Source organism: Peromyscus leucopus, chromosome 6 (genome assembly GCF_004664715.2).
Source record: "Peromyscus leucopus breed LL Stock chromosome 6, UCI_PerLeu_2.1, whole genome shotgun sequence".
Taxonomy (NCBI): Eukaryota; Metazoa; Chordata; class Mammalia; order Rodentia; family Cricetidae; genus Peromyscus; species Peromyscus leucopus.
Window position 1 is genome coordinate 71,194,581 of NC_051068.1, and position 18,786 is coordinate 71,213,366.

At 42.2% G+C, this 18,786-nt stretch overlaps 1 protein-coding gene across 1 annotated transcript in view; it reads left to right on the top strand.

The window, feature by feature from the left end:
* Rnf115 (ring finger protein 115) overlaps positions 1 to 9,999 on the top strand; it is a 68,135-nt gene extending 58,136 nt beyond the window's left edge. The window contains exons 5-9 of the mRNA XM_028854118.2: positions 2,173 to 2,244; positions 3,353 to 3,425; positions 4,319 to 4,412; positions 7,360 to 7,475; positions 8,756 to 9,999. Of these exons, the coding sequence (XP_028709951.1) occupies positions 2,173 to 2,244; positions 3,353 to 3,425; positions 4,319 to 4,412; positions 7,360 to 7,475; positions 8,756 to 8,887 (487 nt within the window). The 3' untranslated portion in view covers positions 8,888 to 9,999. The remainder of the gene's footprint in view (positions 1 to 2,172; positions 2,245 to 3,352; positions 3,426 to 4,318; positions 4,413 to 7,359; positions 7,476 to 8,755) is intronic.
* Positions 10,000 to 18,786: the final 8,787 nt, after the last annotated feature.

Genomic DNA, 18,786 nt, shown 5'->3' on the forward strand with positions numbered 1-18,786 from the left:
TAGATGAATTGTACTGTACACTCAACATTTTTCCATGTGTATCAATCTTCTGAGGATTTTTATTTTATTCTCATTGTAGGTGTTGTAAGTTAAGATTTTGGGTTTCTCAAAATGTTTTGTACATTTTGGTCATTTAAATTATTTCTTGATGAAGTCTTTCCTTTGTATAATCACTATTGTGATTTCTTTAAATAGACCCACCTGTTTTTAATTTCATTTAGATGTTGTATTGTAAATTGAACCTGCATGTTTTTAGATGTCCAAACTATATAGTCAGTAGTAGGTTTTTTTTTTTCCACTTAACTTTTCTTACCAGGTAGAGACCATATCTTGAAATAAGATTAGAAAATACCAGATTACTTTCTGAGGGTTCTTGAAATAGGGAATTGGTGTGGAACCCATTTTTCACTGTTGAGACTCCCTAAGTCTACTATAAGGAATCTAGTATATATCTCCCAACACACACACACACACACACACACACACACACACACACACACTTCCTTCTAACTATCCCAGGAGAACTCTAGGTTTTACCTTGTGACGACGGTCTGCTTGTAGCTGCTGCCTCTGCCCTCGGTGGATGGAAGGCCTGGATGATGGCAGGACAGCAGAGTGGGCATGAGGAGGGACACGCCCCATTGACTGCCCAGCCTCAAGAACTCATGGCTTGACAGTTTACCCAGGGTGTGGTGTTGGGACTAAAACACAAGGTTATTAACATCTTGCATCCTGTTAAGACTTAAGTTCCAAAAAGAAAGAGATCACTATTCCTGCCATAACATCATGTTTTTTGTTTGTTTGTTTCTTTTTTTAAGGCAGAGCATTGCCGTGTCTTGCCTGAAGTATCCTATGTAGCCCAGACTGGCCTCAAACCTTTCAATCTTCCTGCCTCAGCCTCCCTGTTACTGGATTGTAGGGATGAGCACTATACCCTGAAAACTAAACTTCTTTTTAAGAACAGGCCATACGTTAGGAGCCGTATCAGTGGTTCTGTGCACTTCCGGGACAGAACACCTGACAGAAGCAGCAGGAGGGAGGAAGGAAGGGTACAGCCCGCACGGTGGGAACCCTGGGCAGGAGCCTGAGGTGGCAATCAAGATTAATAACCCTCTTGGGAACCAAAAGCAAACCTGCTTTAAAAAGAAACTGATCCCCTCTCACTAAAACCAGGAACACAGAAGGAACTACTACTAAACACCTTTCAACTAAGAGTCAGTGCTGGGCTGGAGACCTGGTCAACAGTTAAGAGTACTGGCTGCTCTTCTGGTGGATCCTGGTTCAATTTCAAGCACGCACATGGTGGCTTGGCTCTGATGTAACTCCAGTTCCAGGGGATCTGACGCCCTCTTCTGCTTTCTATGGACACTGCATGCCCAGACACCAAGCAGGCAAAATACCCATATACATAAAAATAAACAAATTAAAAATAAATATAGTGTGACATTGTGGGCATAGTCATCTGAATACTGAACTGGGTATGGAAGATGTGCTCCCAGGATGTCTCCTCCTTATTAGAAGGAAGCCTTAGTTTCCTCACTATGGCTCTTCCCATAGAGTGCTTTGACTGTCCCCATGACTTGGCAGCTGGCTCTTTTAGGGTATCTACTCAGTGATCCCATATAGACAGAAGTAGAAGGAAAAAAATCATGATGATAACTTTTTGTATGCTAATCTTACAAGCCACACAGTCACTTCTTCCATATCTTGTCTGTAAGATGTGGATCACTAAGTTTGAAAGGGAGAGAAATATTGAATAGTTTGTAGACGTATTTGTCCTTTGGTCTAATATTAGCTACTGTCAAAGTTATGTTGATTAGCTTAATGCCCTTGTTAAAAAGGAATGATGGGTCCTGAATGCCCCTGGGTCATCATTCTTCGAACCCTTTCTCACATTAGTATCATAGACCCAAGGGAATGTTTTAAGAACTACATCATAACATCAGGGTTTTTTTCTAACCTCATTGACAAAAAAATAGTATTCATCTTTAAGATGGAAGAACCCACAAAGAGCAATAATGCACTACAGGCAGTGGACTGATTTCTGCTGCTATCTTTTGTATATCAGTTGAAAACAATTGTGGCTTAAGGTATTGGTTGTTGATTAGTCAGCCATGATTGTAGAATATTTCTGTGTGTTGTTTTATGTCATTTTTTCCCCTCTTTTAACAGAATAATACAACAGATCTTTGCAGGATTCTTTGCGAATTCTGCAATTCCTGGATCCCCACATCCCTTTTCTTGGTGAGTGACCATTCTTTGTCTGTATTATTCTGCTTGTGTAGTACCACTGTAAATGCTATCATTTCTGTAGCTTAGAGACAGGGAAAGCTGCACAGGTGAGTATGTGGATGTGCCTGGGAGGTTAGACTGCCATCGTTTGCCGAACCCAAACCCAAGCAGAACTGACTCTTCCTGTGGGTGCTCAGGACAGCGGTCCTGGTGCCTTAAGATATTGGCTGGATATACCTGGTTCCTTTTCTGCCTTGGTCTGAGGATAATGTTGAGGTGGGGAACGACCTGGTCCCTCCTGCCAGGTTTGGTATCTGCTTTGTGAGTTTTCCGTGTGGACCAAACAGGAAGATTTTGTGCTTTAAGAATTTCTGAAGTTGAAAATATAACATTCTACTTTCTTTTCTCAGAGTGAGGAAGTTTCTGAAAACAAACCAAAGACACAGGTAGTTCAGTGTCAGAGTGACACTTGGGCATGGCAGGGATCACAGAGTGTCTTCAAGAGCCGTCTTTGCTCTAGTCATTTGTGACTTCTAATGTTGCTGCAGAAGGAAGGGTTTCTGTTCAGAGGGATCTCAGTCCCTCCCACATTTATCCCATTTGATAGCCTCCGCGTACTTTAAATGTGGTCTAGCTAGAGCCTGTGCCTTCATCCAGGGTACTGCATCAACGGCACCAAGGAAGAAGTCTGGCCAAGCCCCTTTGTAAGTGCTGGTCATAATCCACAGGAACTGTGTGGCTGCTTCTCCACCAGGAAGTCCTTACTGTGCAGGGCATGTGCGGCCTCTTTGAGTGAGGGGAGTCTGCTGTAGATTTGGGTCAGCCAAAACAAACTTTTCTTTACCCACAGGCAGTGAGCTCTTTTTGCTCTGGGGTGTTATGTGGCATTTTAGATGGCATCACATTTTGTTCTAGTTAGGTCAAATTTGTTGAGAATGGAAGCATATCTCTAGATAATCTGGCTGATCTTTCAAATACAGAGAATTTCTTTACCTCTCGATTCTAGAGGACTAGTGACTTTCAGCTCTGAGAGAGCAGAGTCGCATTGCTAGTTTCCCCTGTGGTATAAGGCCGAGCCTGGTCACCCCACCTAATCCTGTCTGTCTCATCTCACGTATAGGAGCGGGATGCTGCACTCCAACCCTGGGGACTATGCCTGGGGTCAGACAGGGCTTGATGCCATTGTAACCCAGGTGAGGAGCCTTTTGAGAGGGTGTCTGTCAGTGTGTCTCATGGGTCCACAGGCTTCCTGCATCCTTCTGCTACTTTCTGAAATGGCAATCACTCTGCTTTCACTGATATTTTGAGCTTTTGGGTTTCTGTTTTTACTAAATGGATGGAAGGGCTGTGGGTTTAGCCTAGTTTCCATGTTCCTACTAGGCATCGGGGGATTTCTAGAAGATGATTTTACCTCTAGAGGAAGTAAAGAACTTCTCCTGTAACAAAGCAGTAATTTTGTCCTCTTGTTTAGTCCTCTGAGGAGCAGATGCTTCTCACCAAAACCTAGGGTTTCGCACGTTGAAGCAGGGACTTCTGCTAGATGGAGCAAAGTAGAGGAAGGAAGCAGAGACCAGACCGTCCATGCTGTGTGCAGTGGCTTCCACTTGCTTGTGTTCACTTAACTTGACTGCTTTTCACTTCCCTGTGGACTGCTGAGAAGAGAAAGCATGTTATTTATTTCGGAGTCTTCTCATATACAGTAATACACCCATTTCTTGGCTTTTTGCTGCTTTTCATACTCCCACCTTCTGACCGAATGAAAGTTTGAACCAGTTAGCTGTTACTTTTTATTAGCTGTAATTTTATTCAGGACATCACAACTCTCAGTATCTTAAATTTGTTTTGTGCCCAAAGGTGAGCCTTTCAGTTAAGAGTCTGTCTTATAGTCATGGCTTATACTGGTGTCACTCTGACCTTGTGAAGCAGCTGTGAGTGTTCCAGCACCTGGAAGGGGACCTGGCCTCTTGGAGTCCTGCAGAAGTTAAGAGCAGTGAACATTCTTAATGCCTGCACTGTTTGTTCCCAGCTGGAGTGGCTCCTCTCCAGATACTGAAATAATGAACATTGCTGCGTTTTCTTTTTGTAGCTTCTAGGACAGCTAGAAAACACAGGTCCCCCTCCAGCTGATAAGGAAAAGATCACTTCTCTCCCCACAGTGACAGTAACTCAGGAACAAGTTGGTAAGTTATTTTCATATTTGTTATGACATCTTATAGTATCTGATCTAACGTTCAGTGCATTTCTATTCTAAAGCTACGGTTTCCTAACATTCCTGTCTGGCTACCAGCTGTGGAGAACCTAGTTAGCATGCCTACTTTCTAGATCCCATTGGAAATGAAGAGATGCAGTCGTTTGTATAAAGCTTGATTATAATCAGTACAAGACCTTACTATTGGAAACAAAACTCACTAAATGATTCAAAAAGATGTTGAAAATAGTGTTGGGCACATGATATCATAAGGAGAAGAAGAGGACAAATATGAGGCTGGAGATTTGTTTCACATGTGAGGTGTAGTTTGTTTGAAAACTTTTCTACTAGCTAAAACATCTTGAAACTTCTCTTGCAGTTTGAAGGTTTTTCTGCAACAAGTCCCTTCCTCTGCTTCTCACATCAGAGTCCACTCCAGATCTAATAAGAGCTGTTTATCAGAGAAGGAGTGGATCTGGAGGAGAGGGGAGGTGTGGGGATACTGGGAGGAGTGGAGGGAGGGGAAACTGAGGTCAGGATGTAACGTATGAGAGAAAAACAAAACAAAACAAAAAGTGGTTTATAGCTGACTCAAACATGACGACTGTGTAGGTGTTCTTCAGTCACTTGACCTTCTGAAAGGGGTCCTCAGATGGGGGAGGGAGGGGTGTCAGATCTTTAGGAAGGGTCTCTGGAAGTAATAATGTGTCAGAGAACGTGGAAGGAAGAGAGTGGACACAGAAAATAGGGAGGCTCTCGCTTTAGTTCAGATGGCGTTCTAGTGATGGTGCCAGTGCTGACAGACAGCAAAAGGTATGTCTAGAAGTGTAATTTTGAATTAGGACATGGAGGCACACACCTTTAATCCCAGCACTAGAGAGGCAGAGACAGGCAGATCTCTGAGTTCAAGGCCAACCTGGTCTACATGGTGAGTTCTAGGCTAGCTAGGGCTACATAGTAAGATCTTCAGAAAAAAAAGAAAGAAAAGTTCAATTTTGAAAAAAACATTAGTTGTATTACTGACTACATAGTAATGTGAAGGAGGCAAAAGGATTATTAGAGGCATTAGAAGATTCCAGAGCACTCTAAAGGTGACACTGCCACCATCGGGTAATGGGACCATGCATTGGCCCTGGTCTGCGTAAGGAGATACTGTGACGGTTTTCATTCTGAACTTACTGATTTTGAGGTGCTAGCTGAGAGTCCACGCAGAGATGAATTGGGGCTTACCCTGAAGCTGGTATTAGATGAAATTAGCTGGAGGTGAAGTTTGGATTGCTAAAGGGTTAAAGTTGGGGTGCTGCCTAGAAGGCTGTTGTAGTAGACTTCACATGAGAAGTGGAAGGTGAAATTAGGGTGAGGGTGTGGAACTGAAAGGAAGGAAGGAATCTTTTAAGGGGCTGTCTTACCCAAATGCCTTGATCACCATTAGAGCCTGGAGCATAGCTCAGCAGTCTACTATTGTATACTGTTGACCATATTTCTGCAGTTCAGAATTTGCCACTTAGAACTTGCAAGACTAATAGCCATTCCCTCTGAAGCCACAGTCTTCTGCTGGTTGGTTGGCGTCTGAGTGCACTTGTCTCCTGTAGTTCTGTGGCGACACCTCTGGGGAGAGCCTTAATCCCCAACCTCAGAGGACCGAGGAGAGCAGAGTAAGGAAGAGAGCAGGTGAAGGTGGTCCAAACACTGACTAGACACTACTAAGGTTGCTGAGACCAGTCCCTTAGTCATGTCACTGTTTTCTAGGCAAAGACTGGCTGGCGGAGGCTGGCACACGTTTGGGAGGATGTTTTCCTTTTTTTATTTTATAGATAAATAAGTTTCTGATCTCTTTTTTTCTTTCTTTCTTTTTTCTTTCTTTTTTCTTTTTTTTTTTTTTTTTTCTTTTTTTTTTTTTTTTTTTTTTTTTTTTTTTTTTGGTTTTTCGAGACAGGGTTTCTCTGTGTAGCTTTGTGCATTACCTGGAACTCGCTTTGGAGACCAGGCTGGCCTCAAACTCACAGAGATCCGCCTGCCTCTGCCTCCCGAGTGCTGGGATTAAAGGCGTGGGCCACCACCACCCGGCTTCTGATCTCTTTTTTTGGGAAGGGGGTGGGGGTGGGGAGGGGGGGAGCAGGGGGGCAGGGTTTCTCTGTGTAGCCCTATCTTGAAACTGCTTTGTAGATCAGGCTGACTTCAAACTCAGAGATCAGCTGCCTCTACCTCCTGAGTGTTGGGATTAAAGTAGTGCACCACCACTGCCTGGCATCTGCTTATTTTTTCAATTTAAAAATTATGTTTGTTTTGTTTATGTGTGCACATGTACCACAATGCATGTGTTTAGGTAAAAGGATAACTTGGTGGGGGTTGATTTTCTTTTTCCACCATGCAGGTCCCAGGGATTGAACTCAGGTCATCAGGCTTGGTGTCAAGCTCCTTTATTCTCTAAGCCATCTCACTGGGTCAACTCTGATAATTTTAACTTGTTACACTCAGAATTGGGCCTACTGTATGATTCCTGCTAGGTCTGTTGGAGTTAGCCTCTTTCGTTTCTGTGTCCACTGCCATTTCTGTTTCCATTTTGAGTAGAGTTCATACTTCTTATCTCCTACCACTGAGACATAATTCCCCCCTTGGTGTGTGTGTGGGGGAACACCTTTTATTAACGCATTTCTTGGTTGTTGGAGACAGCTTGTGTGGCCTTGTTCTTTTTTATTTGTTTGTTTTTGAGGTAGACTTTGTAGCCCTGATTAGCCTTGACCTTCAGCGCTTCTTCCTCTCCTGTGCTGGGGTTATAGGTCTGCACCACATGCCTGGTCGTTTCCTTCCTTCCTTCCTTCCTTCCTTCCTTCCTTCCTTCCTTCCTTCCTTCCTTCCTTCCTTCCTTCCTTCCTTCCTTCCTTCCTTCCTTCCTTTTGCTTGTTACTTTAAAAGGCACCTCCCTCTTTCTCCAACAGATACGGGTTTAGAGTGTCCGGTGTGCAAAGAGGACTACACGGTTGAAGAGAAGGTCCGGCAGTTACCCTGCAACCACTTCTTTCACAGCAGCTGCATCGTGCCCTGGTTAGAACTGGTGAGTGCAGCTGCCTCTGCTCTGTGACCGGGCGGCCAAGTTACCTGTTGGCTGCGATGAGCTGGCTCAGAGTAAAGGAGGAATTGCAGTTCAGAGAGCCAAACAAACCAGATGTTAGCCTCCCTGGCTGGCTCCTAGTGTCGTCTATGTTGTTCTGTTCAATTATTATCCCCTGCAGTGCTTCTGACCAGAGGGGAGCATACTGTAGCACACAGGCCTCAGTGGCATGCCAGCAGGTCTTGTAAATCAAGTGTTTCTGAAACACATTTAACAGACTGTGGCTGTTCCTGTACTAGCTGGGCAGGGTTGAAGAGTTGTACCGGAACTGATATAGCCTGCAAAGCCTTGAACACTTTATTCTCTGTCCCCTTAAAGATTTAATTTAAAATTTATAATCATGTGTATGTATGTGTGTGTGGTGGGAATGGGTATGTACACATGAGTACAGATGCCCTCAAAGGCTAGAAGAAGGTATTGGATTCCCTGGAGCTTGGGTTACAGACAGTTGCAACACATGGGTGCTGGGAACTGAACTCAGAACTCTACAAGAGCAGTGCATGCTTTTAACCACTGAGCATCTCTCCAGCCCCTCTCTGCTCCTTTAAAGTTTGCTTAGCCTCATCTAGAGTCCATGGGGAAGTGATTGATAGTTCCCTTTCTGTTATAATTCAGGTCACTGTTAGCAATTAGTTTTGTTTGCTGTTATGTGTTAGTTTATTAACTTCTTGGCTTAGAATTCTGTCCATTCTGCTTACAATTCTATGCAGGAGATATCCTGGTATGGTATCTTTCTCATTGTCAACTCATTATTTATTTTATTGTTTTGGTGGTACTAGGGGTTGAACCTAGGGCCTTGTGAGTGCTAGGCAGGGTCCCTTCAATCATAATTGGGGGTGAAGTGGCATGTGGGTTCACAGGCTGTGTGTGCTTGGGAAGGCCAGAGGTCAACTTTAGATGTCGTTCCTTAAGAAGTGTTTATTTTGATTCTTGAGATGGTGTCTCAGGTTGGTTGGCCTGGAACTCGACACCTCAGGCTGGGCTGGCTGGCCACAGACCCCAGAGGTCTGTATTTCTGCCTCCCCAGCAATGGGCTTACAAACATTTATCACTGGCATTTTATATGGGTTACATGGAACCCATTACATGGCTTCTGTATTTGTTTGTAAATATTTTACTGACTGAGCCATCTCCCCAGCTTGATTCGGGGGTTTCTTGAGTATTTGGTAGTCGCAGCTTCTCGGGCCGTGCTGTTGACATGGACTGATATCATTTTGTTTCAGCATGACACATGCCCAGTATGTAGGAAGAGCTTAAATGGTGAGGACTCTACTCGGCAAACCCAGAGCTCTGAGGCCTCTGCAAGCAACAGATTTAGCAATGACAGCCAGCTCCATGACCGATGGACTTTCTGAGACTAAAGACCACACCTGAACCAGGGCTGCCTGTGTTAGTCTTCTTATCATAGCTGTAAGTTGTTTCAAAACTACACAAACAAACAAACAAAATAATAGATGGATTTAGGAATCATGTAAGAAACCCCAACCCATAATATTAATGCAATGAGTGTATTTCTCTAAATTTAAAGTTAGGACCTACAAGTGGAATTGTATCTACAACCAAATGCCTCTTGTTCCTGAATTCAGAGTGATACTTTTCTAATTATGTCAGTTTGCTCCTGCCTGAGTAGAATCAGTTCTTCAAGTCCAGCTCGGGTTCTGCTGTCATGTTGTCTGAAACGGACATCTCTACCTCCTCTTCCAATCTCTAGCCCATCAGTGGGGATTTTGCAGCAAATACAGAGGAGCCAGAGCCCTAAGGTCTTGTTGTCTAATGTCTTTTTGTCTTAATTGTACAAGAGTACCTACTCTTGGCCATATTAGCAAGGTAAGAAGAACTCAGGAGTCTGAGACTGTAATGCTGTTTGTCTTGATCTTCAGAGAGCAACTCAAGAAAATTACAGTGGGAAGGAAAAGTGGCCTGTCATCTACACTTTGATTTTCTTAGTTTAATTCAGGAAGTGCAGTTTCCCTAAAAACCAACATGGCATGTCTTTTAGTCTTGGGTTGGAAGAAATCTGATTTTGGTTCCTTTTTGGCATTAAGTTGGGCAGCATATAGACACAGAAGAGAGATGTTGGAAATTTTTACTACTGAGATGTTTTTAATGACCCTCAACTCATTGTTTACTGTCTTTCATACTAGGGACCTTACAATAATTTCCCTCATAAAAATAGGATTATTTGATTAAGTGTTTCTATACCAGTTCACTTTTTTGGTAATTCATTGTTATTTAGGAATTGAAACTTTATGTTGTCTTGTTTAAGTTTGTAAAGCCCATTTTTCATGTGGGAAGCTTTTCCTGTTTTGTTCAGTTCTAGCTATAGTTCTGATCTATCAATCTGATCAATGTAATCATGCCCAAAACAACTTAGTCTGGGAAAGGTAGACCTTGCTTTAAGTTCTAACAGTGCCCATACACATACTCTGTACATGTTTAAAGTGGAATAAATGGAGATTGTTGAGAATGTTGTTGGACTTGAGTGTCTCAGAAGGACATAACGGGGACATATATCAGCTGTTGGTGTCCCACAACGGGCACTCAAGGTTTGCAGATGACTGCAGTTGAGTATAACATCAGCATTTCAGAGGTCATGACAATAAGAACAAGGGCACTACAGTTCGGTGTGTCTCTTTCTTGGCTAGAGTTTTTCCCCAATTTGTGATGACTTACATTCTGGGAGTGAGTGTGTGGATTAAAGATGTCTTGTATTTGGTTAGAGGATGAAGAAGTTGGGGAGGGAGAAGAAAATAATGAGGGAGTGGCCACTGAACTAGTAGGCAGCCCCTAAGGTTGCAGTCGGAGTATGATTCAAAAGCCAGCTCTAGTGGCCTGGGCCCTGTAATTCCAGCTGTTTGGAAGGCTGAAGCAGGAGAGTCACAGTTGAAAGGTTTGCCTGGGCTACATAGTGAGTTCAAAGCCTGCTTAGACCACTTAGTGAGATTCTATCTCAAATAAAAATATAAAAAGAGGCTAGGGATATTGATTAGCATAGAACATTTGCTTGGTATATATAATGACCTAGGTTCAATCCCTAGTATTTCCAAAATGTGTGCTTCACGTGTGCACATGCATACACACATACATAATTTAAATAGCTTAGAGGAAATGAAAAATATTTTCTTATATCCTCTCATGCCCTGCCTTCATAGTGGACGTTTCTTCGGGGATGGGGTGGGTGGTGGAGTTATTTGTTTATTGTGGTTAGGCCATAAATGTAGCCTGAAAATACACAATGACTTTGGATTGGGAGGAGAATAAGAGGAAATAAGAATTCTGTTATGAATATTTGGTCATTAACCTGGAGGAAGCTGTATTGAAGCTGGAACACATTCCAGTTTTCCAATAAACGCTTGTCTCAGAAAGATGATGGTAGCTCCGAAGTGTTAATCTGCTCACTGTGTCCAGAAATGCCAAGACAGGCAGTTTGTGTTTCCTGTGAAGCACAAAACACAAGCACAGTTTGTTACACCTGGGAAGCTAGAACTAGAAATTAATTTACACAATATGCAAACAAATGCTCCAGTTCATGGTATAGCACACAGACAACATTACTTTTATTTTTTGTGGTCTCGAGAGAGGACAGAAGGCATTTTGCTGTCTCCCAGACTTGTCCACTCAGTTTTTAGTGTTCCTTTTATAGGAGGTACCTCAGACTTCTGGGCTAGTTTATCTAAGGAATTAGGGTACTTCTGACACATAGAACTGATCGGATGATAGAGAAATAGATTACGCTAAATCACAAATTGACTTGTGCAGTCCCCGCATCTTTCGTGTGAAATCCAGGAGAGCAGTGAGTGCAGCTCTAGTCAAGTCTGAAGGCCTGCACACCAGAAAAGCCCGAGGAAGCACAGGCCCAAGGAAGCTGATGAGTTCCACGCCACAGGCAGGGAAGACAGATCTCCCAGCTTAGACATTTGGATAGAAGGAGTTAAAGCATCCCTAACTTGAGAGAGAATAGCCTTTTTATTTAATTCAGGTCCTCAATTGTTTGGGCTTGGGGATAATACGTTGTTTTTCAGCCAACTGAGTCAAATGTTAATTTTATTCAAAAACACCTTCACAGAAACACTGAGAGTAATGTTTGACTGAATATGTGGGCCTCCTGCAACCTAGTCAGATTGCCACTTAGACCTGACCATCACAAGGAGGGAACATAGAAATGATGCATGGAGCGATTTTCATGCCATGGGAGCAAAAGTTAATTCCTGGTAAATAAATGTCTACATTGGCTTAGAGACCACAGTGGGATGGCATAGAGTATCCGGACATAGTTTAACCTGAAGTAAGACATGCCTCCTATTCTAGGAGAGAAGAGAAGAAACATTTTTTAAAAAATAAATTTTATTTTACAGTACCATTCAGTTCTACATATCAGCCACGGGTTCCCCTATTCTCCCCCCTCCCACCCCCTCCCCTTACCTCCAAGAAGAAACATTTTATATTCTTTGAACTAACACCAGAATGTGAGCTGGGATTAAAAGTTTATTTTCATAAAGCTTTACCCTTAAATGTGGAACAGTTTAGATATGTGCCCACTTCAGAGGGCTAGTAGTGTCTTAGTTTCATTTCTGCTGCTGTGATAAACATCCCACAGAAAGCAGCTTAAGGGAGGAATGGTTTGTTTGGTTTGTATTCCAGCTTGCAGTCTTTGTGGGGAAGTCAAGGCAGGGGCTTGAAGCAGCTAGTCACATCCTTAGTTGAGCAGAGAGAGAATACAAGCATGCTTGCCTGCTTGTCTGGCTCCCTCAGCCCCCATTTCACTCGTACAGTCCAGTGGCCAGTCCATGAAATGTGCCATTCCTGTTCAGAATGGGCTTCCCACCTCAATCAAGAAATTGAAAAAAAAATTCCTTACAGGGATGTCCACATGCCAACCTAATCCAGGTAATCCCTCATTGAGAGTCTTTTCTCAGGTGATTCTTGGTTGTGAAAAGCTGACAGTTCAAAATGAAGCATCATGAGACCTTTACATTAATATTAAATGCCTTACCCTTTGAATTCTATGCAGAGCTCAGCAGATTTTTCTTATTCTGATTTTTGCCTGCTCTATATTGAGAGAAATACATATTTCTCTGTATTTGTATAGATACAGATATTCTTATCTGCTGATTTGAAACAGTTACTTGTACATTCAGAGCGTGATAGACTTGAAAGATGGGAGACTATGGTCTAGAGTCTTGCTACCCTTGCAGGGACTAATTGCCCTTCATATTTTTCAGACAGCTGAGTCAGATCTGTTGTTTTAGTGCCTTTTCTATTGCCTTGACAAAACACCATGACCAAGGCAACTTATAAAAGAAAGCATTTAATTTGGGGCACATGGTTTCAGAGAGTTAGAGTCCATCATGATGGGGATCATGGCAGCAAGCAGCAGATGTGACCCTGGGGCAGTAGCTGAGAGCTTCTGTTTTTATCCAAAAGCAGGAGGCAGAGAGAGCTAACTGGGAATGCCTGGGCTTTTGAAACGTCAAAGCCCACCTCCAGTGACACTCGCCTTCAACAAGGCCATATTTCTAAATCCCTCCTAAAATTTCCACCAACTGAGGACCAAGAATTCAAATATATGAGCCATAGGGGCCATTCTCACTCAAACCACCATAGTTTGGCCAGATGGAATTAGAGGGCATTGTGGAGTGCAGAGAAATGGACACGTAGCCTTACTTCCCGAGCCTTGAAAGTGTCAGGGCTGAGGAGCTGCACGGAATGACAAGGAATGACGTGGTATTTAAAGTTAATTTTCCCCAGAGTTCCCATTTCCAGTTCTTTGAAACGTTGAGAAGCTGTAAGACTCTAGGATAACACACCTCTCTTGCTATTTGTAACTTTTTGGCCCTTTCCTTACAATAATGGTTTAATTTAATTTTTAGAAAAAATAATTCCTAGGCTGGAGAGATGGCTTAGGGGTTAAGACCTCATATGCTCTAGTCCCTTGCAAAGATGACATACACATTTGTGAAGCATTCCATATTTTTAAGGAAAGCACACTTACCCATCCACCCACCCACCACCAGCAACAACAATAACAACAACAAAATAACAGGAATCAACAATCACTGGTCATTGATATCCCTCAATATCGAAGGACTCAATTACCCTATAAAAAGACACAGACTGGCCTGATGGTGGTAAGGGTTACACAGAGAAACCCTGTCTTGCAAAACAAAAACAAACAGACACAGACTATCAGAAAGGATTCAAAAACAGGATTCATCCGTCTGCTGTATCCAAGAAACATACCACAACATCAAGGATATACATTAGCTCAGAGTAAAGGTTTGGGAAAAGATATTATACACAAATGGACCCAAGAAATGAGCTGGTGTAGCCAATTTAATATCTAAAATAGACTTCAAACCAAAATTAATCAAAAGAGATAGAAAAGGAAAAATCCACTAAGATGACATTTCTTTTTTTTTTTTTTTTTTTATTGGTTTCAAGACAGGGTTTCTTTGTGTAACAACTACAAACTCATGGAAACAGAACAACTCTCTTCTGAATGAAAAAATGGGTCAAGACAGAAATAAAGAAATTAAAGACTTTCTAGAATTCAGTGAAAACAAATATGCAGCATACCCAAGCTTAATGGGACTCAATGAAAGTGCTGCTAAGAGGAAAGTTCATAGCACTAAGTGCCTATGTTAAAAAATTGGAGAGATCTCATACTAGCATCTTAAAAGCTCTAGAACAAAAAAGAAGTAATCACAACCAAGGGTAGTAGATGGTAAGAAATAATCAAATTCAGGGTTAAAATCGGGAGGGAGAGATAGGTGGAGCTGGCAGGCACAGAGAATAAATAGGAGAGAAAAGAAAGAGAAGGAGCCAGAGAAGGAGGAAGACTCCAGGGTCCAACCACCCAGCAACACAGCAAGCCTCAGAGTAAGAGTAAGATTTACAGAAGGAAGAGAATGGGGAGAAGCCCAGAGGTAAAAACCAGACAGGTTAATCCAAGTTAAGAAAGCAGCGGCGTGTGGGCACGCTAATCCAGCACGGGAGGCAGAGCCAGGCGGATCTCTGTGAGTCGAGGCCAGCCTGGGCTACCAAGTGAGCTCCAGGAAAGGCGCAAAGCTACACAGAGAAACCCTGTCTCGAAAAATCAAAAAAAAAAAGAAAAGCTGGCTAGAAACAAGCCAAGCTAAGGCCAGGCATTTATAAATAAGAGTAAGCTTTCATGTGATTTATTTGGGAGCTGGGTGGTGGGCTCCCCAAAAGAGTAAAAAATAAGCAACAACATTTTGGCATACCAGTGTGGTGCTCAAATTTCCATAGTGCCTGAGAAAGCTTTAAAAAAGAAGGAGGAGGAGGAGGAGGAGGAGGAGGAGGAGAAGACGACGAAGACGATGACGACAAAGAAGACATGGCTTCTTAAAGAGTTTCAGCCTGCTGGCAAGCCCTTGAGCAGACAGTACATTAAGTAGGAACAAAAACTAAGTACAAATGCCTGCCACAGTGCAAGCATCAGCATTCTAGAGTTCTGGGGAGGTTGAATGCAGCTCCTGGTCAGACAACCCTCTGACAGCCTGAGAGTTTCACGCTTGAAAAGAAGCAGGTGGAACCAACTGAGAGCTGTGTACAGAGGATCTAGGTGTAGGTTAGCAGTCTGTTTGCTCATTCATTCAAAGAAGGCTGAAGACAGAAGAGGGGTAGACAGAAAACTCTCTGAACAGGTTACAGTGTGTTTAACAATGTGCATAGGCTTAAGAAAGGAAAAAGGGTATAGTCATAGAAAGAAATGAATAGTTTAAAAATAATAATAAAGTCTTTAAAGAGAGAGTAAGAGTAATATAAAAGAAAAAAAGCCACGTAAGATGGGAACTACACAGGGAGTCCTGATCCTGTATGTTATTGTATTGATTTTGAATTTTTTGATTGTTGAAAAGCAAAGAATAGCTGCAAAGAGACCTGGAATTGGAAGAGGGACTGTTGAAGTAAATCAGTTTATATACTTTAGGAAAAACTTAACTTTTAAAAAGTCAAAAAAATAAATCCCAGCACTTGGGAGGCAGAGGCAGGCGGATCTCTGTGAGTTCGAGGCCAGCCTGGGCTACAGAGTGAGTTCCAGGAAAGGCGCAAAGCTACACAGAGAAACCCTGTCTCGAAAAATAAAAACAAACAAACAAACAAAAAAAAAGTAAAATAATATACTTGTCAAAAGGAAATAAAAAAATGCTTTGGAGTTTTGTTCCCACAGGAGATGAAAGGCTGTGAATGCCTTCAGGGTAAATATGGATCAGGTTTGGTCAGGCAAGACCTCCTGAAACTTGACAGGTGAATTTTATTTAATCAAACACATCTTTGCATCATTAAACAAATGTTCCAGAGCATAAGCAAAAGTAGCACACCTTAAAATAATATTCTCTAATAAGATAAACATGCTTGTGATGGCTATTCTTGGTTGTCAACTTGACTACATTTGGAATTAACTAAAATCTGAAAATGAAGGGCACACCAGTGAGGGATTATTCTTAATTAAATCACTTGCTGTGGGAAGAACCACCTTTAATCTGGATCTTTTGAGGTGGGAAGATCCACCTTTAATCTGGGCTACACCTGGTAGCAAGGGAAGAAGTCTTTTGCTCTTTGCCTTCTTGTCCTTGCTCTTGATGGCAAGTTCATTCCTTCACTGGCATTAGTGCCTGCTTCTTCTGGATTCCAGCGTATAATGAAGACCAGCTGAGACACCCAGCCTGGTAGACTGAACAACTACTGGATTCTTGGCTTTTCCATTGGACAGCTATTATTGGACTAGTAGGACCCCAGCCTGTCAGCTACTCTAATAATCACATATATGTACATACAATGTATTATATGAATACATATGAATTATTATGTATTATTTATATGAATATGTACATATGTGTAAATATTTATTCTACCAGTTCTGTTCCTCTAGAGAACCCTGATGAATACAGTGCTGTTTGTGAGATTAATGGAGATTTGAAAGTTGGGTGAGACTACTTTTGGATTTCCCAGAATGAATCTGCAAAGTTCTGTGTATGGAGCTGGGTAAAGATTGAATGGAATGGTGTCATTTCTGTGGGAGGAAATTCTGGATGGCACTAATGCCCTTGTCTGGGCACACAGGCCGGGTGCTGCAAGGCTGCCCAGGGTTTGTAATGGAAATCAGAATACAGTGTGCATGACTAGGGCATGTTCCAGGTCCAAGTGTGGCTCTCGGCTGAGCTAGAAGATATCCCAGACAAGAGGAACTGCAGACATTCAAGTTTGAGGTTTGTTTGTTTGTTTGTTTTTAACATATAAATTTTTTTGTGTGACAAATTAGATGGTGTCCACATAAACGAAGTGTCTGTTGTAGCTTTTCCTTCTCACTAAGACCCTTAGGCCTATGGGTCGTGGAACTGGCTTGTTGTGGTTATTTTTTCTAATCAGAAGCACAGCTGTTTTTTTCATTTTTATTTTTGTTTGGTTTGGGTTTTTTGACACAGGGTTTCTCTGTGTAACAGCTCTGGCTGTCCTGGAACTAGCTCTGTGGACCAGGCTGGCCTCGAACTCATAGAGATCCATCTGCCTCTGCCTCCTGAGTGCTCAAATTAAAGGCATGTGCCACTACTGCCCAGCTTTTTAACCTAGTAGGGTTTTTAAGACCTAAAATTTATTAGAAATCCTCCCATGAGAAGAGAGCTAGCTATATTTCTAGCAAGTTTTGATGAATGAATATGGCCAAAGGCCGCAGTGATTTCTGATTTTAAATCAATTTGTTTTGTTATATCCAGTTACATATATATGTATGTATATTTTATTAGTTATGTCCAGTTACCTATATATGTATACATGTACATATATGCATATACATGTAACTTGATATATGTACATATATATGTAAGATGTTTATTTGTACAGAAGAAAATGGCTTTGTAAGTTCTTTGTGATAGCTCAGTGGCTTCACAGGTTATGAATTATTCATACAGATTTTGGGGTTCATACATGGAAGTCCATGGGCTTATTTAAAGTTGAAATCGATCGTGTGAACACACTTTAAAACCAAGACAATATTTCCAGTTTCTGCTTAGCTGAATCTTGAAATAAGCAGAATAAACAGATTCTTTAGACATTTGCTTTCTGGTTGCTCATTTATTCTGCTTAGTTTAAGGCTTGTGAATGTCTTGATAAATGAGCAGAGACCACGTGTCTGGTGTGTAAATCTGTGTGCACTCTGGTTGGTACAGCATGGTGTATGGAACCGTCCCTGTCGTTGGCTATGATGCTGAAGTCACTGAAGAGCTGAGTGGTCACAGAAGATCCTCTGGAGAGTCATTTTAATGTGAGCGTACAATGCATTTAAAGCCACAAACGGGTAGAAAAGCTTATGGAGAATGTAATGTAGGGAGAGAGTTTTGGAGACTTTGGAGTCAGGATTCAGATGTCTCTGGGTTCCAAATCTAGAACCCAGATCTAGTCTTATTTGATCCTCAGGAAAACACGGTAGGTGATAGCCCGTTTACACACCTGTCTAACTGCAGGACAGGGGTCTGATGCCCTCTCTGGCTTCTCTGAGCAGCAGGCATTCTTGTGCACACATGTAGGCAAAATGTTCAAACACATAAAATAAAATAAGCTTCACTTGCCCAAAAACATGCAGCTATCAATTGCAGTGCCAGAATTTGGATCCAGGTTTTACACTTCAAGCCTAGTGTTTTTATCTCTAGAGGACACAGAGTCAGAAATCTTTAGTTTGAAATTCAAGACCACCCTATTAAAGACATTACTGTAACATGTCAGCCTCGGGTCTTGGTCTCCATTAATCTTAGTTTCCACATTGGGTAGGTGGGTGTCAAAAAGATGACAGGCGAGAGGTCTGTTTGGTGGCTTGCCACTTAGCTCCACCCGATTGTCTCTTTCTATCTTTTCGTTCATGTCATCCCTGCTGTTGGAAATAGCCTGCCCCTTGTTCTGCTTGCGAAAAGGGGTTATCTGTCCAAAGTCAAAAAGGGTCTGTGAGTTTAGGAACAAGAAAAGCCTGCACATAACTGCTTTGAGCATCTTTGAAAAAGACTAGTGACCAAAGAGGCTGTAGGTCCTTGTTGAAGGTAGACAGCTGCAGTCTGCAGTGTCCCTGGGCCGCGTGAGTTCCTCGCCTCTTTAGCAGTGTGTGGGGTCCACGAGCACCAGCGTCTGCCTTGCTCTTTTGTTTTCCTTCCAAGTCAGTCACTGGACCTGGTTCTCTTGCTCCCTTTCCTCCCTGGTTTGCTTGTTTTGTCTGTTTTTCCTTTGCAGTGTTAAATAAATAGTTCTT